Raw genomic sequence first — 21949 nt, 5'->3', positions numbered from 1 at the left:
TGCCCACCCTTCTCTTTCTTGCCTTATTTTTGTTGCCTGGTCGTAGAATTCAAGTAACCCTGTGAGGCAGGACCTGCCATCCCTGAACCCATGTTGATGCTGCGTTACAAAGTTCTTTCGCTCCAGATGTTCCACTAGCTTTCTTCGCACAATCTTCTCCATCAGCTTGCATGGTATGCAGGTTAGGGACACTGGCCTGTAGTTCAGTGCCTTCTGTCTATCCCCTTTCTTGTATATCGGGACTACGTTAGCTGCTTACCAAATTTCAAAGTGTGTGTGTGCGTGTGTACAATAGCTAGCCTAACTGTAAGTGCGTACCTAAATTGTGTGTGTGTGTTTGGAAATGTTTCTGTTAGTTTGTCGGTTTCCTTCAGAGACATGTTCGAAATTCTAACCAAGAAAATTTGATCTAGAAATTATTGTACGCGTAAAGAATACTAAAATGTTATGATGAGCCGGTGATGGCGTCTCCGGCACACAAGGGGGCGGGGCAGAGTTACCTACCACAAGCCTCACTCACCACTAAACTAGTTCTTCCACCTTCTTGAGAACTCTAGAAATAGAACTTTTTTTTTAAGATGTTAGGCGTTTAACGGAATATATGAATATATTTTACTGACTACATAGAACTAATTAGTGGCTAGTCATTTATGATATTGTTAATCAAATGCTCGTTTACAGTGTGTACATTTCCTTGAGTTCTTTGTTTACATATTTGAATTAGTATAATTGTAATCAAGTGTTATTATACTTATAACATGAATTCTGTACTTAGACGCTTCAACACCAGTAAGTTTACATATTGTGCCATATTATCTTTTGTTATCTTTGAAAACATTCGTTCAGCCCTCTACTGTCCAACCCAAGTGTTGGGGTGGACGGTAGAGGGACAGTCTCGCTTCATGCAGATCCCCGGCCGTCCAAGTGGTTGCACATCTTTCCCTCGTCCCACCCCAAATCCTTATCCTGACCCCTTCCAAATGCTATATAGTCGTAATAGCTTGTTGCTTTCCCCTAATAATTCTATCTCTCCCTCATGTTATTCTTTCAGTCTCTCTCTCTCTCTCTCTCTCTCTCTCTCTCTCTCTCTCTCTCTCTCTCTCTCTCTCTCTCTCTCTCTCTCTCTCTCTCTCTCTCTCTTCTCTCTCTCTTCTCTCCCCCCGTCACCCCAACTTAAGCGGAAGCCAACTAGACTTGTTCCTCCACGCCCCCCCCCCCCGTGTATCATTACCTCAGGGACCGCCTGAGGACAACCCTTAAGGGTTTTAAAACTGGCTGTTGACGCTGGTCTTAAGACGGAGGGAGTCGGGATGCTGCGTAGACGTTGCGTCTACGCTCACAACCTCCCCGAGCATTCCTTATCAGGTATATATGTTACCCCATACACGTGTACATTCATTCATACAGGTGTATTGATGTGGTGGAGGCTGACTCCATACACAGCTTCAACTTTAGATATAATAGAGAACAATATTATATCTAAATATATCGTGTGCTCAGGAACAAGAATTAGAGAACAATATTATATCTAAATATATCGTGTGCTCAGGAACCTGTACACCTGTTAAGAGGTGAAACACACACGCATATATATATATATATATATATATATATATATATATATATATATATATATATATATATATATATATATATATATCACTATACACGCATACTGTCCTTCCTCTTCCTAGGTTCTCTCCAATATAGACCAAATATACGCTGTATAGAGACCCTTGTACTTAAACAGCTGCATACAAATAGAGAGAGAGAGAGAGAGAGAGAGAGAGAGAGAGAGAGACAAAGATAGGAGGCCCTCCTTAGCTCCAGGCAATTGTAGCAAGACAAGTTTTTAGAATCGTAGCACATATTATCCCCCCTCCCCCCCTCCTCAACACAGAGAGAGGCCACTGGAGGGGGTTATGATTATATTAGATATGATACCCCCTCTCTCTCTCTCTCGCTCTCTCTCTCTCTCTCTCTCTCTCTCTCTCTCTCTCTCTCTCTCTCTCTCTCTCTCCTCTTCTCTTCTCATCTTTATCACCCTCGTCCTCTTGCCTTTCCATATACTCCTCATACGCATATTAACATACGACTAAAAGAAGATACATAAGGTCTATTTCCACACATGAGGAGGCATGAAGATGCTCTACCGTCCTCTCGTGTGCTCCTCGACACCTGATCAATTATTCTACTAATTTCTATCCCAATTTTGTAATGGTTGCTGTTTGTAATATTCTAAAGTTTTTCCATTTTTTTTTAGTATTATCATGAATTTATATTTCCAAATTTCAGTTCATTTCAACCTTATTGTGATATATGTTTCTTTTATATTCTGGTGCCTCTTACCTGCCGTAAATGGTTTAAATGTGGTAAATGTAACTTTAGATTAGTCGCTGTATGTAGGAAGAGTCCTAATATTTTGTATGAACTTGGTCATCCAACTCTGTATAGTAACTTCGTCATCCAACTCTGTATAGTAACTTGGTCATCCAACTCTGTATAGTAACTTGGTCATCCAACTCTGTATAGTAACTTGGTCATCCAACTCTGTATAGTAACTTGGTCATCCAACTCTGTATAGTAACTTGGTCATCCAACTCTGTATAGTAACTTGGTCATCCAACTCTGTATAGTAACTTGGTCATCCAACTCTGCACAGTAACCTCGTCATCGAGAGTTGAAGGAGATTCGAGGGAGGGAGGAGAGTGAAATGGAATGTAGAATGAGGGGAAAGGGGATGGTGGAGTGGGGAAAATAGTCAATAAAAAGGGGGGTGAGGAAGGAGGAGAGCAGGAGAGAGTAGTGTGAGAGTGAGGAAGGAGGAGGAGGAGAGGAGGAGAGAGTAGTGTGAGGGTGAGGAACAAGGGGGACACCAGAAGTAGCTAACGAGCCGCACTCTCCCGCCGGTAGTTCCTATTGAGGTCAATTTATGTGTGACCCTGTGACCCCCCTCCCCCCCTCCGTGTGTGCAGGGGCTCGAGTTCTTGGGCCCCGCCTCTTGTAACCGTTTATTGTTTAGCGTTATACTTTCTAGTTTTGTTGTGTTTTTCTTTCGTGTATATATATCATACATCTTGGGATTAGTGTGTCCTCTCCTTAGTACAAACAAATATTTTACCCGTAAATTATAGAAATTATATTGACTATGGACGGAAGTACAAAATCTGGACTGTTTCACCCCAAAAAAGTCCACGTTTTGTACTATGAGTACAAACTATAGTACCCGTGAGGTACTATATATATGGTAGAGGTACCATAGTCACACTCAGAGAACACTGATCATCAGAGACCCACGGCCCAATGAAGAGTAGAGGTGCTATAGGCACACTCAGAGAACACTGATCATCAGAGACCCACGGCCCAATGAAGAGTAGAGGTGCTATAGGCACAATCAGACAACTCTATATATGAACATCAGAGCTCCACGGCAGCTCAGCCTCCCTCACAATACAAGAACTAATACCATAAAAAGTAAGGGATTGTAGTGGATATGTGGGCGTGCGGGCCGCCGCAAGCAACAGCCTTACAGATCAAATTACCACCAGGAACGATTGGCTGCCAGTGAAGGATTCCAAGTCAACTATAAGTAAACATATTCAAACATAAAATATACAAACATTCATCCAACATGCACATATCTTCAGTAGTTTTACCCGATAAAGCAAATATTACACAAATAAAACACAATTATACATTTGTTATTAACAAAAACAGGTTGGTGTTGTGTTCTTAACTGCCTGCTTGTCCAAGTACACAACAATATATAATGTTCTTGTCATTCACAAGAGGAAGTGTGGACCAGTGAGCTGTGAAGACAAGCTCACTTGTGTCCTCAGGTCAGGATTATCTGAGGACGGCGCTCGAGGGGAGGGGGGGGGGGCAGGTGAGGATAGGGGGGAGGTGAGGATAGGGGGGTGAAGGATGGGGGGAGGGGGGGTGAGGGATGGGGGAGGGGGAGGTGAGGGATGGGGGAGGGGGAGGTGAGGGATGGGGGAGGGGGAGGTGAGGGAGAGGGGTGTGTAGCAGGCCAGGCTGGGTGTAGGGTTGAGTGTATTAAGGCAGAGTATTCGAGGAAGAGGAACACATACACAGCCTCGCTCCTGTGCCAGGTAAGTCCACTACGGGCTCACCATAGCCCGTGCTACTTGGAACTTTTGTTCTGAGTAACTGAATCTAAAACAACAACAAGAACAGGAAGAGGAGGGGGAAGGAGGGGAATTGTGGGAAATTAGATAGGCGAAGTGGGAGGTCCCTTTCTCTTATATTTATATATAATTTTTATAACGATATAAACTTTTCTTTGTATTCACTTGACTAACTTTAACTAGTGTCTATTTATCTCTTAATGTCTTCATCACATTCTGCTGCTTTTCTTACTCTTGTAGAAAGTCAATCCGGAGATCATTTCCTCTCACGACACAAAGGTGTCACGTGATAGAAAGTTTTCATTAATTGCAAGTTCCCGTCCTTCCCCCCCCCCCCTCTTGTGGTTCAACCTGTGGTGCGAACCAGTTCCACATGTGTGTGTGTGTGTGTGCGTGTGTGTGGGGGGGGGGGTTATTTCTCAACTCACTTTCCAAATCTAATTCTTAAAGCAAATATAAATTAAATTAACTCAAAGTAAATTCAGACTTTAGTGTAACTTAGTTAAAAAAAATCAAAAGTTTAAAACAAGAGGCTTCAACTATTACTTTCGGAATCTACTACTAATGGACTCAGCTGAAATAAAAGAGAACCTGAGCTGGCAGAGCTGAGTCTACTAGTGTAGCTTCCCAACTTGAGACTTCATGCAGTCTCAACTTGGGTATATTATATATATATATATATATATATATATATATATATATATATACTGATTACAGTTTCAAGCTTTCTATGTATTTGTGTGGTGGTAGACTGGAGGCAGGTGTGGCAGGTGTGGGCGCGGAAGCCGTGGTGGTGGTGTGTGGGGAGGTGTGTGCCGTATGGCTTCACCTGCACATCACAGTTCCCCGCCAGGTACACGGCTCCCTTACCTGTAATCACCCACCGCAGCGTCTCACTTATCCGGCTCCTCCACAATATCCGGATTAAGGAGACATTATCCGGTATATCCGGCCTTATCCTCTCAGTCCAACAGGTTTACGGTATATAATGGGGATATTTAAGACTGTTATGTCTGGTAACGGAGTGAAGCGGTGTGTAGTGAATCAAGTGTTCCGTGTACATGGGTCTTGGGTGTAGTGGTCCTGGCCTGGGGGTGCAGGGAGCACTGGTGGCCCCTGGCCCACCAGGGCTCTGTGTGTCACTCTGACCCCCTCCTATTACGACACACTTGCAACATATATCAGTAGCAGCAGCAGCACCAGCAGTAGTGCTGGATATACAGTTAAAGACTTTACCTGAAGTGTAATAAGTACAGTAACTATGGATTAGAATGGTAGCAACTCAGACGTGGCGAATATTAACTAGGGAGAGGAAGGGTGGGAGAAATTTGAGAAGGAAGTGAAAAGGATTAAGATAGAAATTAGGAGGAAGGAGAGGAGATGAGGTGCTATTGATAGGAAGAGAAGGAAGGGAAGATTACACTCATATTACCTGTGTCCTCCTATATATTGTGAGATGTAAGCCTTCCTTGGAACACGATGACGGACATAGGTTGAAATTCATCTCGTCATCCATGTAATGAAAATAATAGGATGGATTATGAGAACGTTCAAATCCAGGAACCCCACAACAATGCTAATGCTTTTTAAATCACTGGTGCTGTCCCGTCTTGAGTATTGCTCAGTACTCACTTCACCTTTCAGAGCGGGAGAGATCTCTGAATTAGAGGGAATACAGAGAACATATATGCCACACATAGAAGGACGATACTGGAGGGTCAGGTCCCAAATGGAAGGAAATGCAGAATAGAACAAGTAAAGAATAGAGGAGCCATATGTATAATCAGAGAGTACTGTCTGAACATCAGGGGGTCCACGGCTGTTCTAGTACCCTAGCAACAAGCATTAGAAATATTGCCGGAAGAAAGGTGGATGTCTACAAGATACACTTCGACAAGTTCTTGCAAGAAGTGCCTGACCAACCAGGTTGTAGTAAATATATGGGTCTGCGGGCCGCTCCAAGCAACAGCCTGTTGGACTAAGTTATTGCAAGTCGAGCCTGGCCCCAGGCCTGGCTCGGGGAGTAGAACTCTCGAAATCCTCTTCAGGTATGATGTGCGTGTTTTGTGTGTGCCTGCGTGCTGTGCGTGTTATGTATGTGTGTGTGTGTGTGTGCGCGTAAGTTTGCGTGCCGTGCGTGTGAGTGCTGTAAATAGTCTCAGTGTTTCCTCTGGACTCTTCTTGGAAGTATGACCTCTATTCAACAGAATGTGTAATAGTCTCTTGCCTTCATAACAAGTTCTTAATTATTACAAAGGCGAGAGAGGCGATGGAGTGAACGAAGTCGTTAGTATGTACCGGGTGTTGGTGTGTGGGTTTGTGGGTAAAGCTGGGGCCCAGGAGCTGGGGACTCACTCCCTTGCCCCCATGTATTGTCTGCCGCCTGGCTAGTGTCTTCTGTAACACTTTTCTCCTTGCTTTTATAATTCTGTTGTATCCTTGAGCCTCTCCATAATATCCTCCAAGAGCCCAATACGTGAGCTAAAGGACGGAAGACGGCTTGCGAGCCGCTCCAAGCAACAGCCTTCTAGATCAAGTTATCACTAAACAGGCCTGGCCCCCATGCCTGTCTTGGGGCGTCGAGGTATACTTCACTCCGTTGGGGTATACTTGTTAGGGCCTCACTTAGCCAGTAACCGGGTTCTAGTCATGCAAACTTTATATGGGGGGCCTTAGTGCCTCTTCTTACCTGATCCATCCCCGAGTCACAGGTAAGTTATTAAGAACAGAGCAGTAACAGCCAATCCAACTGGGAATGGGAGTAAACAACACTGAACAAAGCCATCACCACGTGTACTTCTTAACAACATCACTTATTACACATGTACAACACAACACTCCAGGTGTCACCTTCACACACAGGGCACAACACTCCAGGTGTCACCTTCACACACAGGTCACAACACTCCAGGTGTCACCTTCACACACAGGGCACAACACTCCAGGTGTCACCTTCACACACAGGACACAACACTCCAGGTGTCACCTTCACACACAGGACACAACACTCCAGGTGTCACCTTCACACACACAAATGTCACCTTCACACACAGGACACAACACTCCAGGTGTCACCTTCACACACAGGACACAACACTCCAGGTGTCACCTTCACACACAGGACACAACACTCCAGGTGTCACCTTCACACACAGGACACAACACTCCAGGTGTCACCTTCACACACAGGACACAACACTCCAGGTGTCACCTTCACACACAGGACACAACACTCCAGGTGTCACCTTCACACACAGGGCACAACACCCCAGGTGTCACCTTCACACACAGGACACAACAAGAGAACATCTGTGATCATCTCTCCCGGTGTTTGCTCTTGTGTGGTCCAACACTCCAGGTACCTTCCCTGAGTGTGTCTTCTAGGGTGCTCACGCCGGCCAGTCCTCCACAGTATTACCACACTAAACACCACTTCCACTCTCCACCAACACGCTGACTGGCTTCCCCCTAAAGGTTTCACCTATAATAAGCCTTAACTTAAGAGGATAGACTGACGACAATTCCATGTAGTAACTCAACTGGGCCATCCCGGGATACGTCGGTCCAATCACCAATACTTCACTGGTTATCTCACACAGTTTACCGTCTCAACCGACTCGGCCCAACTTGTCTACACTGGAATAAGTTCTGAGTTCAGGACTGTCCTGGGTGAACTGTCTCGTTGACCAAGGTTCCACTCACGTCACTTCTGAGGAGGACAGTTGTATAGTAAGAAGGAAACTACCCAGGTGTTAGTTAGATCACAGCCGTCCACCGGGGAACAGAAAATGGGGACGGGTGCGTTCAACAGATGGCGTTGACATCGTCACAATACTTCAAGGTACACTCCAACGATGGCAAAAGTATCATATTACTTCAATGATAATGTGATGACACGGCTTGTCTTATGCCTGCGTGCCGCCATGTTGGCCTGCGTGCCGCCATGTTGGCCTGCGTGCCGCCATGTTGGCCCTGCGTGCCGCCATGTTGGCCCTGCGTGACGCCATGTTGGCCTGAGTGATGCCTGAGAAGTGTTTGAGTGGCCTATAGTCTGGAGGGCGGGGCGCCGTCGTCTGATAATTACTGACTTTCTCCCTCGCTCTCTCTCTCGTTACAGTCACTTCCACCACTATCATCACACCTTCGTTACTACCACCATTGTTGCCACTACCACCACCACTACCACTATCACCTCCATTGTCACCATTACTGCCACCCTAGTGATAGTAAGTTGCAGTGATAACAGCAACGCCCTCTACCACTATTGCTAGCAGTCACTGATGGAAAGGCTGGTCATTAATTATTGTAATGGTGTTTACCATTACGTTGTTACGATGAACCAGTGGGGTTCACCTGGACACAGCGGTCACTGTTGAGCCACAGTGGTGCCTGGTGTTGTAACGTGCCTTTGTCTCCTTTGTCAAGGCACAGAGAGAAACTTCTACCCACCGGTACATGACGTGTCAGTTGGAACCACCTCACCATCACTAAGAACTCTTTTGACCCGACCAGGATTCGAACTTTTCCCCCCATCTCCCCCACTCCATGAACCCCAAGGGGGTGATTCGGGCGGCGAGGGTTCGAATCCTGGTCGGGTCAAAAGAGTTCTTAGTGACTAATGGCTTGCGCATTCATGCAGTCTCATATATATTGTGTGTGTGTACTCACCTATTTGCGCTTGCGGGGGTTGAACTTTGGCTTTTTGGTCCCGCCTCTCAACTGTCAATCAACTGGTGTACAGATTCCTGAGCCTACTGGACTCTATCATATCTATATTTAAAACTGTGTATGGAGTCAGCCTCCACCACATCACTGCCTAGTGCATTCCATTTATTAACTACTCTGACACTGAAAAAATTCTTTCCAACGTCTCTGTGGCTCATCTAGGTACTAAGTTCCCACCTGTGTCCCCTTGTTCGTGTCCCTCCCGTGCTGAAAAGTTTGTCTTTGTCCACCCTGTCAATTACCCTGAAAATTTTGTAGGTGGTTATCATGTCTCCCCCTTACTCTTCTGTTTTCCAGGGATGTGACGTTCAGCTCCTTTAGCCTTTCCTCATAGCTCATTCCTCTCAGTTCCGGGACGAGCCTGGTGGCATACCGCTGGATCTTCTCTAACTTTGTCTTGTGTTTAACTAGGTATGGACTCCAGGCTGGAACTGCATACTCCAGGATTGATCTTACATAAGTGGTATACAGGGTCCTGAACGATTCCTTACTATACGTTTCTAAAGGCAGTTCTTATGTTGGCCAGTCTAGCATATGCCGCTGATGATATTCTTTTGATGTGGGCCTCTGGGGACAGGTTTGGTGTGATATCAACCCCCACATCTTTCTCTCTATTTGACTCTTGCAGGATTTCACCTCCCAGATGATACCTTGTGTTCAGCCTCCTGCTCCCTTCGCCTAATTTCATTACCTTACACTTTCCTGAGTTAAACTTTAGCAGCCATTTTCAAGACCATTCCTCCAGTTTGTCCAGGTCATCCTGTAGTCTCTGTTTATCTTCATCCGTCTTGATTCTTCTCATAATTTTTGCATCATCAGCAAACATTGAGAGGAACGAGTCTATACCCTCCGGAAGATCGTTTACATATATTAGAAACAGGATGGGTCCAAGTACTGAGCCCTGTGGGGTGACATCTCGCCACTCTGATGTCTCCCTCCTCACCATTACTCGCTGTTTCCTGTTGCTTAAGTACTCCCTTATCCACTGGAGCACCTTCCCTTTTACTCCTGCCTGTTGCTCCATCTTTTTTAACAGCCTTTTATGGGGTACTGTGTCAAAGGCTTTTTGGCAGTCCAGGAAAATGCAGTGTGTGTGTGTTTGTGTGTCTGCCTTTCTGTCTGTCTGTAGCTGGTGACAAATATGGATACCAACTGCAAGAGTTGTGGTGACCAGAAGTGAGCGGGAAAGTTCTCATACTGACCACAACATACACGTGACAAATGCTGCCTTTTGAAGGCAAGCGAGATATAGAGTAGATGTAGAGAGCTCCTCTACAGTCGGCATAGAGTCAGTGCCGCAGGTAAACAGCGGGGCCGGACTCTAAGCGCACAAACTACACTCCATAAACATAGACGAGAGAGATATAACAACATACACATGACAACATGGTCCCAGACCTGACCAATATAATGACAACATTCTGGGGCGAGAGATATGAGAGGAAGTGTAAACCTTTGAGAAGTGTGGTCACCATGACCAGTTAGTGACCACTGTCAACACTAGAGCCCCACCACTAGAGCCCTAACACTAGAGCCCCGCCACTAGAGCCCTAACACTAGAGCCCCAACACTCCTCAATATCATACCAACACATGTAACCAATGTTGTTGCTGTAACAACAGTGGAAGCTTTCAAAGAACTGGATAAGTTTGTGCTGGCGTTACCTGATCATCCTGGCTGTGATGGCCAGCCTTTGGGAGGAGAATAACTTAAAATTGTCAACAGATAAACCAATTTCATTGTTATTGATTCATTTATTTATTGGTGTGCACCTGTGGTGAAATTGATGGGGCTAAGTGCATCTGTATGGTGGCGTACACCTGCCTTGACCTATAATCTTGTGGTGTAGCCACATGTGTGCTGCGTCTTGAGTGTGAGAGAGGAAGGTAATGGTGTGGGCGCGGGCGACGGTTAGTGTTGGATGACAGTAATAAGACTTGAGAAGGCGGTACTTGGCCACTTAAATGTTGCAATGTGCACATCAGCTATGTTAGTGGGTGTTTGAGGACTCACTGGGGGTGTGTGGGCGTCGCCGGACGGTGCGAGTGGGGGTGTGGGCGTGACGAAGGGATAGGAGTGTGTTTGTGGGCGTATCCCGGGGGTGGGTGGGTGTGGGCGCATCTGTTCGCGTGGGAGACAGAGAGAAAGAACTTATCATTATAAAACCTCACGATGGCATCAAGGTATGTGTAGTGGAAGCGTGTTGAACAGTCTCGGGCCTTTAATGTTGATAGTTCTCTCTCAGAGTACCTGTTGCACCTCTGCTCTTCAACGGGGGTATTCTGCACATCCTGCCATGCCTTCTGGTCTCATGTGATGTTATTTCTGTGTGCAGGTTTGAGACCAGCCCTCTATTATTTTCCACGTGTAAATTAGTATTTATTCTTCCGCCTGCGCTCTAGAAAATAGAATTTTAGGCATTTTGGTCGGTCCCAGTAATTTAGATGTTTATTGAAGGGATTTTGGCAGTGAAGGATCTCTACACTCTCCAGATCAGCAACTTATCCAGCTTTGAAAATGGCTGTCATTGTTCAACAGTATTCCACTCTAGAGAGCACTAGCGTCTTGAAGAGTATCGTCATTGGTACAGCATCTCTTGTTTGAAAGATTCTTGTTATCCAACCTATCATTTTTCTTTACAATTGTGAATCGGCTGCTCCAAGCAACATGTTGCACCAAGCTCTCACAAGTCAGGCCTGGCATCGGGCCGGGCTTGGGGAGCACAAGAACTCCCAGAACGTCATCCAGGAACACTCCAGATAACCGGGAGTTAGACTTGGGCTTCGGTGGCCCCTGGTGGGAAGAAGCCAACATTACAATGGGAAACGGAGGCGACCGCTAAACCAAGCAGCTGGTCAGCAGTCGTAGGGAAGGGTGGAACGGGTGAGAGGGATGGGGAGGGGCGGGGCAGGAAAGTAGAAGGAAATACTTTAGGGCCAAGGAGAGTCTAGGGAAGTAAGGACCGGTGTTAATAGGAAGGAGAGAGTGGAAAGGAAGAGAGCATTAAAGAAGAAACTAGAAGGGGGTGAATGATGGCATGGGAGGAAGTAAAGAGGAAATGCAAGGAAGAGAGACGGAGAAAACTGACAGAAGGGAGGAAGAGACGTAAGGAGATGGAGAAAGGAGAATTGGAAGGGTCGGGAAGGGGGAGGAGATAAAAGGGAGGGAGGGAGGGAGGGAGGGGAGGGAGGGGGGGATGGCAATAGAATAAGGAAGCAGGGGACGACACAATTTCCGGTGTCCAGTTACTAGGGTGAGGCGGCTGATGTGATACCGTAATGTGTCACATCCTGAGACCATAGTCGGCCACGCTGGTCCTCACCAACCTCACCATGGCTTGCTGACCGCCACACTCCCTACCTCTCCCGCTCCACCTTCCCTTCTCCCCTCTCCCCCTCCTCCACCTATCCGTGCTCTATCCTCGCTTCCCCTTCTCTCAGAAAATATATTAAAAGTAATTTTGCTGATAAACGGTGGGAGTAACTTTACCGGGTAGCTGCACAAATGCAGATGCACCTAATGTATTAATAATTTTTTTTTTATTAATACATGAGGTACATCTGCATTAGTGCAGCTGCTCTAGACTATATGGAGTACAGTGTGTCAAAAAAGCTAACTAGGTGATGCTAAAACATCCCCATCACACAGGATGGTTAGTCATACAGAGGCATGTGATAGGCGGTCTGCACTGGCAGACTCCGGAAGCATTTTGAGGATATCATCAACACAAGATTGAATAAGGTAGCAGTGGTAATACAAGTCCCCATCTCGCAGGATGGTTAGTCATACAGAGCCATGTGTTTAATAGCCTGCACTGGCAAATTTAGGGTACACTGTGAGGATATCTTCAAGAATACGAGAGTGAATAAAGTAATTGCAAAGCTCCAGGTACCTCATGCCAACTGGTCTGAAAGGTCTAATAACTGGGCATTCGGTGATGTAGTGCGGGAAATCATGCCGCAGTTCCTGCTCACAGAGTTTGCAACTGGAGTGCTCAGGATTGGGAGATCCGTCACCTGCAGCCACCTGCCACAGGTAACGGTAACCCAACCTGATCCTTGCAACCACTGTGTCACACAGTCTAGTGCACGTTTTGTGCTGCCCATAGATGTAGGTTTCAGATCTGAACAAATTATAGCTTTTTATACTAGTACTTTCAGGTCGTTGGGAGTCAGTAATTTCTTTCCTATCAGACCTGAGTGTTTGGACCAATACAGTTTTGACAGCAGAGATGGGGATACCTAGATCTAATTCAACTTAGAGTAACTACACACTCTACGGGCATTACATTCTCTATTTCATTCCAGATTAATTTCAGACTTCATGAAAATCATTCGGGGGTGTTTGGTTACATGACATACTTCTTAAAGCATTTAACTTAGGCCTACCTCATGCAGTCTGTGTCAGTCCCGTTCCCCACACCATTTTCCCTACACATTTGGGTAAGACTAGCCCCGAGCGTCTGGCCTCCAGCCTTGGACCGGCAGACAAACACTGTCTTTCTCACTGTTTATCTATCCATCTAAATCTATTTATCTATCCATCCATTTAACCATGGAACCCTCTCCCTTTACCTTTCCCTTCCCTCTCATAAGATAAAAAAAACTATCTTATTTTTTGTTGAATATTTTCATGTGTAGCTGGCGGGCAGTGCCAAAAATCGTCGTGGGGGTCTAAATGTGACCTTGGCACGCTGTTCTCTCTTGAATTGGGGCGACCCAGTGAGTTTGAGAGCACATCTCATATATATATATAGCTCCATGTTGGGGTCACATTCATCAAGAATTGGTTTGGTTATTGATCGTCAGTGTGTTCAAGGGTTCAGTGAAAACGGAATATTATTAATGCCTCAGTATTTCACTCATTTCTGTGTTGTCATCTGTGAAAGTCTGTTTGCCCTCGCGCAGGTGTCCAGTACAGATGTATTGTTTGTTCTAGATTTTGCATGTTTATTTATTTATTTATTTATTTATTTATATACAAGAAGGTACATTGGGTTAGAGAGAATACATAGCATAGTATTTACAATCTTGTAAAGCCACTAGTACGCGCAGCGTTTCGGGCAGATGTCAATTTGTAATTCTTCCCATAGCTCAGCTTAAGCTTTAACCTACTAGTTTTCCCTGGAACATGACCAGCAAATCGCTTTACAACCAGGTCCCACATTACGGTTGGCTGGATGACTGGCTGGCGGGCAGAGTCAGACAGACAGCAGACGGGCAAGCAGGAAGACCAGAAGGCTGACAGACAAATGACAGTAATAAACAGCCAGTTATGAGGCGTTCAGTGGTCTCGGGACAGTAACTGTATGAGGTGGTGTGAGTGTCGCGGCACACACCGGCACACACTCACACACACACACACACACACACACACACACACACACACACACACACACACACACACACACACACACACACACACACACACACACACACACACACACACACACACACATACTCACACACACCTGTCCTCAGCTCCCGGGCCACCTGTTGCGCTGCGGCTGGGGGTGGGGGTGGGGTGGGGGGGGGGGGCAGGTCTCAGGGGAAGGATTGGCTGCCTCCTGTTTGGCGGGTAATGATCCTCCCCCCCCCCCATCTCCCCAGTTAACGGGTATACTTGTCTAAACTGGCCACAATTGTCAGACTGTAATGAGTGAGCAGCGAGCCATCTTCCGGGGCCAACACCGCTGCTCCACTCATGGCTGGCAAATTACATGTCTCTTGATTATTATTATAATACATGTGTATTTTCATTTTAATTATGTTTATGTATATATATAATGTATATATTATACATTATATAATAATGTTACCACACTTGCAAATGCCTGAGATGTTACCTGGTTGAGGATGACAGTGAGGTCTACCTCTAGATACTTTCCCTTGTGTAACTCCTGGAAGGGTTACCACCCGCCTGTACCTTGACTACTGTGACCTTTAATGTCCTGCGTCCATCTTCACTACCTTGCACTTGCTGGGGATTGAGCTCTTGCAACCAAGTGTCGGACCATTCATGCAGTTTATATAAGTCTTATTGTAATTTATTTTAGTCCATTTTTAGCGTGATGAGTTTGGCATCATTGTAAACATTGAGGTGAATGGGGCTATCCTTCCTGCGGGTAGTTGACATCACTCACGAATACGAGGGGTTCAAGGACAGGTCCGTGAGGGACTCTGCTTGTTACTTGGTTTTGCTGTTCCATTGTCGGGGACAGGAACCTATTAGGCTTGTCAAGGTCTCCTTGTCCCATTACTGACCTTCCCCAGAACTCATCCCATAACTGTTGCCTAACTCCCGGATACCAATTTATTACTTATTGGGTCAACAGAGGCATCTGGTGTAAGGTGTAAAACACGATGCCAAAACGTCTCGTCCTGTCACAGGAATTGAACCCGGGATCTTTGAGTTGAAAACCAGCTGCACCAATCACTACTCTCAGGCCTAATGGTTCCTCCTCGTAGACAGCTGTTACGATTCGGTTACGATACGGCGGTGACTGATTCACCACCAGTCTGCTGCTGTACAGATTCCTGAGCTTCTAGAGCTCTGTCATGTTTACACTTGAAACTGTGTATGAAGTCAGCCTCCACCACATCACTTCCTAGTGCATTCCATTCGTCAACTACTCCTGACACTAAACAAATTCTTTCTAATATCTCTGTGGCTCATTTGGGCACTCAATTTCCACCTGTGTACCCCTAGTGCGTGTGCCCCTTGTGTTAAATAGCCTGTCTTTATCTACCCTTGTCAATTCATCTGAGAATCTTGTACTGTGGTGATCATATCCCCCCTAACTCTTCTGTCTTCTAGCGACGTGAGGTTTAATTCCCGTAATCTCTCCTCGTAGCTCATACCTCTCAGCCTCAGCTCTCAGCTGTGTGTGTGTGTGTGTGTGTGTGTGTGTGTGTGTGTGTGTGTGTGTGTGTGTGTGTGTGTGTGTGTGTGTGTGTACTCACCTAATTGTGCTTGCGGGGGTTGAGCTTTGGCTCTTTGGTCCCGCCTCTCAACTGTCAATCAACTGGTGTACAGATTCCTGAGCCTACTGGGCTCTATCATATCTACATTTGAAACTGTGTATGGAGTCAGCCTCCACCACATCACTTCCTAGTGCATTCCATTTATTAACTACTCTGACACTGAAAAAATGTGTGTGTGTGTGTGTGTGTGTGTGTGTGTGTGTGTGTGTGTGTGTGTGTGTGTGTGTGTGTGTGTGTGTGTGTGTGTGTGTGTCTGTACTCACCTAGTTGTGTTTGCGGGGGTTGAGCTCTGGCTCTTTGGTCCCGCCTCTCAACCGTCAATCAACAGGTGAACAGATTCCTGAGCCTACTGGGCTCTGTCATATCTACACTTGAAACTGTGTATGGAGTCAGCCTCCACCACATCACTGCCTAATGCATTACATTTGTCAACCACTCTGACACTAAAAAAGTTCTTTCTAATATCTCTGTGGCTCATTTGGGCACTCAGTTTCCACCTGTGTCCCCTTGTGCGTGTTCCCCTTGTGTTAAATAGACTGTCTTTATCTACCCTATCAATTCCCTTCAGAATCTTGAATGTGGTGATCATGTCCCCCCTAACTCTTCTGTCTTCCAGCGAAGTGAGGTTCAATTCCCGTAGTCTCTCCTCGTAGCTCATACCTCTCAGCTCGGGTACTAGTCTGGTGGCAAACCTTTGAACCTTTTCCAGTTTAGTCTTATCCTTGACTAGATATGGACTCCATGCTGGGGCTGCATACTCCAGGATTGGCCTGACATATGTGGTATACAAAGTTCTGAATGATTCTTTACACAAGTTTCTGAATGCCGTTCGTATGTTGGCCAGTTTGGCATATGCCGCTGATGTTATCCGCTTGATATGTGCTGCAGGAGACAGGTCTGGCGTGATATCAACCCCCAAGTCTTTTTCCTTCTCTGACTCCTGAAGAATTTCCTCTTCAGAATTTCTGTTTACTAGTTGTGTTTACTAGTTGTGTTTTTGCGGGGGTTGAGCTTTGCTCTTTCGGTCCGCCTCTCAACTGTCAATCAACTGTTTACTAACTACTTTTTTTTTTTTCTCCACACCACACACACACACCCCAGGAAGCAGCCCGTGACAGCTGACTAACTCCCAGGTACCTATTTACTGCTAGGTAACAGGGGCACTTAGGGTGAAAGAAACTTTGCCCATTTGTTTCTGCCTCGTGCGGGAATCGAACCCGCGCCACAGTGTGTGTGTCTGTGTGCGTGCGTGCGTGCGGGCGTGTTACGTCAGGTGCAAGTCACAAACCGTCCTTGGTCATGGCCTGTGCTCGCAGCTGGCGACATTTGCCGACAACACTCCCGCCATTCTCACCCAAGTGTTGTGTCTCCTGAGTGTTAGCGCGACACACTGATGCCTCGCAGTGTTCATCACTGCCTCCGTATTTCATGCTATTGTTCCTCCAAGTTCCATTCAAATATTTCATTGAATCAATATCTCAACGGGCAACTGGACCCCTTGAAAGAAGCGTCAGTATCCAGCTTTGAACGTCATTATAGTAGCCAATCACCTTCCCGGCATTTTTTAATAACCTGTTCTGATTGGCTGAAACGGACTTGTGGTAGGCGGGGACGAGCTTAATAGTTGGCACGTTTAAGTTAGCGAATCACGTTCCACTTTTTCAACAAGGAGTTTGGATTGACTGACTCGAACCCGCAGTAAACGACAACCAGAGATTAAAGACACTCTTGGAGATCGGTCTTCTAATCATCTCAGAGAGATTAGTTTTATAATGTATTCACTTCATGTAAGATCCCAAACTATTCTGTGCATGAAACATTAGAATCGTATTGGGATTCTTTCAGATTAGACTAATTCTCAAAATATACTCATATACTTTTTCATTTAACACTGTGTATCGTGATTATTTAGTGCTGGTGTGAGGGCGAAGCTGTTTGAGATCATTTGTACATTTGGTGTAACTGTTTGGTGGCAATTATACAAGCTTGGTATGACTGCTTGGTTTGAGTACTTAGTGTAACCAAATGTTATATAACGTTAATATATTAACAACCGCTCCTAGCGTTTCCTGCACTTATGAATAAATACACAAGGAACAGAAGCAAAGTCTAAAGTCAAGTCTGGCCTCGGGCCGGGCTGGGGGAGAAGAAGAACTCCCAGAACCCCATCAAGCAGGTGAAGTTGTGGTGTAGTCACTCACGTACCGTTTGTTTGACATAAAACTGTGTGGTCAAGTGAGCAGGCAGTGACCCCGCGGCCCGCACTCTGTAGCCCGCACTCTGTGGCCCGCACTCTGTGGCCCGCACTCTGTGGCCCGCACTCTGTGGCTCGCACTCTGTGGCCCGCACTCTGTGGCTCGCACTCTGTGGCCCGCACTCCGTGGCCCGCACTCTGTGGCCCGCACTCTGTGGCCCGCACTCTGTGGCCCGCACTCTGTGGCCCGCACTCTGTGGCCCGCACTCTGTGGCCCGCACTCTGTGGCCCGCACTCCGTGGCCCGCACTCTGTGGCCCGCACTCAGGCCCTCGCCCTCCACTCAACACACATGTAATTACTGCGTTTTCCTTTAAAGGATTTTCTTTAAGAGTTCTGTCGGGTTATTGGGGATTATCTGTTACATGCGCGAATGGAAGCCGCGTGTATTAACCAGTTCCTTGTTTTGTTTGACTAATTTGGCCAACATTACAGTTGCAATTGCTAAATTGCAGTTTAACATAAACACAGAGAAACTGAAGAAAATTTACTTGAGGTCTTTCATCAGATTCCGGATGGGAACCTTGGATAGTAAGCGTCCACTCTTTGAGTCGCTACATTGAGGCGCTGAAACAGAAAACTGGCAGTCGAAGAATCTAGAACGCAACCGTTTTTAAGAAAGTTCTTAATACACTTGCTGCATGGGCCAAGAGTAACACACACACACACACACACACACACACACACACACACACACACACACACACACACACACACACACACACACACACACACACATCTATATATATCTCAGAGAGAATGTCTGTGTGTTTGTCCAAAGTTAGAGGCCAGACGCTTGGGGCTAGGCTCACTTAAATTTGTAGGAAAAATGGGATGGGGTATGAGATGGTCATAGGCTGGTCGGGCTACGACTAAGTTAAATGCTTTAAGAAATATAGCGTGTAATCCAACACCCTCAAGAGATTTTCATTATTTCTGAAATGAATCAAGGATGAAGTTTGGAATGAGATATCCGTAGAGTGTGAAGTTTACCAGGATGGAGGTAGGGGGTGGGAGGGGCTTTCTTAATATTACATTTTCAGAGAGAAGGGGAAGAGGTGGGGAGGGCAGAGGAGGGAGGTCTAAGGGGATGGGGGAAAGGGGGAAGTATGGGGGGAGGAGAGGAAAGGGAGGAGGACTGAAAGGGGTGGACCAAGGGGATGGGGGACAGGGGAGGTCAAAGGGAAGATGGGAAAACAAGGGTGGGAGAAGAAACAGACCATTCCAGCCACTGCCAGGAACCCGTCAGTATTCAGTAGAATAAAGAATATTGGCAGCCTGTAAGCGTGGTCTGCACGTGGAGTGTACTACAAGTCATGGAAGCCACCTCCAACCATAACTTCAAGAGCACTAAATCTCCAAGGTCAGGACATTTATAAAACGCATCAGTCACACGGTGATAAGAAGTGATAAGGATGTGAAGGTGAGGTGCCCGCCGTGTTGAGTGTCAGCTGATCACCACCACCTGCGGGTCTGCATATGGCGTGCGCGGAAGTGCTCAACATGCGGACAGTTCAGCACTGCTATTTTACACATAAAAAGTGCCCGTCAGTCCTGCAAACTTGTACACTGATTTAAATTCCGCAGGCAGAGTGAACTGTGCCAAACTGTTACTGCTATTTGTGCCATTATGCTGATTTGACTTTTGGTATTTCTATTGCTGTTACTGTTACTGCTGCTGTTGCTGTTACTGTTACTGCTGCTGTTGCTGCAGTTACTTCTGCTGCTGCTGCTGCAGTTACTGCTGCTGCTGCTGCAGTTACTGCTGCTGCTGCTGCAGTTACTGCTGCTATTACTATTACTACTATTCTACTACTACTGTCACAACAACTACAGTACTAATTACTTTGTAATATTAATGTTAATATTACTTCCACCACCACCACCATCAATACTAACTACCTTCACCAACAATAATTACCTCTACCAGATCGGGTAGCCACCACCACCAATTACGTCTACCACCACCAACTACCAACTTCCACCAGAACCACCACTATAACCATCACCACCATTGACAAACCTCGTCCCAATGTTACTGACTTTCAAGTTCTTTATCACATTTCATGAAGGTGCTTGTTAATGTGTGTATTACAGTAAATAATATACAGTAATACATGGACGAGAGATATTGCGTGTATTCGAGTATTTAATATGTGTTGAGGTGACAGGTGTTGTGTTGCAGATGACTATACGCGTGTGGAGCTGTCCAGCTACCCTGGTGTGCCGGGCAGCGACTACATCAATGCTAACTACATCAGAGGTGCCAGCGGCTCCAGGGCCTACATTGGCTCTCAGGTGACTGCTCCTCTACTACCCTTCTGCCCCACACCTTTAGTCCTCTCCTCTCTCACTCTGTTATAGTCCTCATCGTCTCTCTCTTACCTACTCCTCGTCGTCTTTTTTGTTTTTTTCTCATGCTTCATTATCTTATCTTTCTTTCTTTCCCTGGATTATCTTAATATTCTCCTCATTTCTACTTTTTCTTCCCCCTTCCATCTCATCTTCTTATCCCCTATTCCTTCTGCTTTACTCCCGCCCTTCCTTATTCCGTCTTTCAGTTCAATGTTCTCGCACATCTTGTTTGCACTTAGGTTTTCATTCTCTCGTTTTTCATCTTACAATTTTTCAAATTCATTATATCTTACATGTATTCCCCCCCCCCAGTCTCTCTCTCTCTCTCTCTCTCTCTCTCTCTCTCTCTCTCTCTCTCTCTCTCTCTCTCTCTCTCTCTCTCTCTCTCTCTCTCTCTCTCTCTCTCTCTCTTCATTTGTTCTTTCTAAAGTCATTAATACCCCTGTTATATGTCCAATTGTGAAATAGTATTTAGATGTTTATTAGTTCATAAAAAACTATAGTGAGTTCCGTTCAGCAGTGAACTTGTATAAGGACCTTTAAATCTCTGTTAAGGCATTAATTCACACAATAATATTAAAATATTGTAAGTTTTAAAAGCTGAAACTTGCAGGAGTCATTGGAATGCAGTCTGCTTCATGAAGCGAGCACTTGTTTGGGAGGTGTGACTGCACTTGCAAGCAGTGGCAGTGACATTGACAATTATAGTAATTGTAAACAAATCTTATCTGCATTATAAAATACAGTATCAAAAAATCTCACAATATCTATATTTAAATGTATTTTAAACTCAATCCTTTGATCAAAGATACCAGTCCATGATACTGAATGTGGACTGAGAATGAGGATGCTCTGATAACTGAGAATAAGTGAAATTAATGGAATTGGAGATGTGTGAAGCAGAACAATGGATAAGAGAGTAGCGTAGGTAGAGAGAGTAAAGAGACTGAGAGATATTGTATGGACACTGGCTGAGTGTGGAGTTTAATGTTAGCTGCCATGGTTGAACATTGAAGTGATAATTTTCAGTACGTGTGAGTAAGGTATTTGTTGCAGGGGCCGCTGCCTCACACCGTACCGGACTTCTGGCGGATGGTGGTGGAGTGCGAGGTCCAAGTCATCATTATGGCCTCCAACGAGACGGAAGGTGGCAAGGTGGGTCTTACCGCTACCATCACAGTTTATTATGGCCATTACAGCCCCTCCATACTCATCCTGTGGGCGCTTTCTGGCTCCAGCACCTGGGGCCAGATTCACGAAAGCACTTACGAACCAGTACATCTTTTCTCAGTCTTTGGCGGCTTTGTTTCCAATTATTAAACAGTTAATGAGCTCCGAAGCACCAGGAGGCTGTTTATAACAATAACAACAGTTGAATGGGAAGTTTTCATACTTGTAAACTGTTTAATAAATGTAAGCAAAGCCGTCAAAGATTGAGGAAAAATGTACACGTTCGTAAGTGTGCTTGCGTAAGTGCTTTCGTGA

General features: G+C 45.7%; 1 protein-coding gene across 4 annotated transcripts in view; it reads left to right on the top strand.

Moving 5' to 3' along the window:
• The window catches only part of LOC123772404 (uncharacterized), a 104478-nt gene that overhangs the window by 59742 nt on the left and 22787 nt on the right, over positions 1-21949 (top strand). For all 4 annotated transcript variants that reach the window (XR_006774647.2, XM_045765517.2, XM_045765516.2 and 1 more), the window contains 2 exons: positions 20295-20407; positions 21521-21619. Coding sequence is in view for 3 of the 4 variants with exons in the window: in XM_045765517.2 (XP_045621473.2) it covers positions 20295-20407; positions 21521-21619 (212 nt within the window). In the remaining variant the exon portion in view is untranslated. The remainder of the gene's footprint in view (positions 1-20294; positions 20408-21520; positions 21620-21949) is intronic.

Source organism: Procambarus clarkii, chromosome 17, assembly GCF_040958095.1.
Source record: "Procambarus clarkii isolate CNS0578487 chromosome 17, FALCON_Pclarkii_2.0, whole genome shotgun sequence".
NCBI lineage: Eukaryota > Metazoa > Arthropoda > Malacostraca > Decapoda > Cambaridae > Procambarus > Procambarus clarkii.
This window is presented reverse-complemented; position numbering and strand designations above follow the sequence as displayed.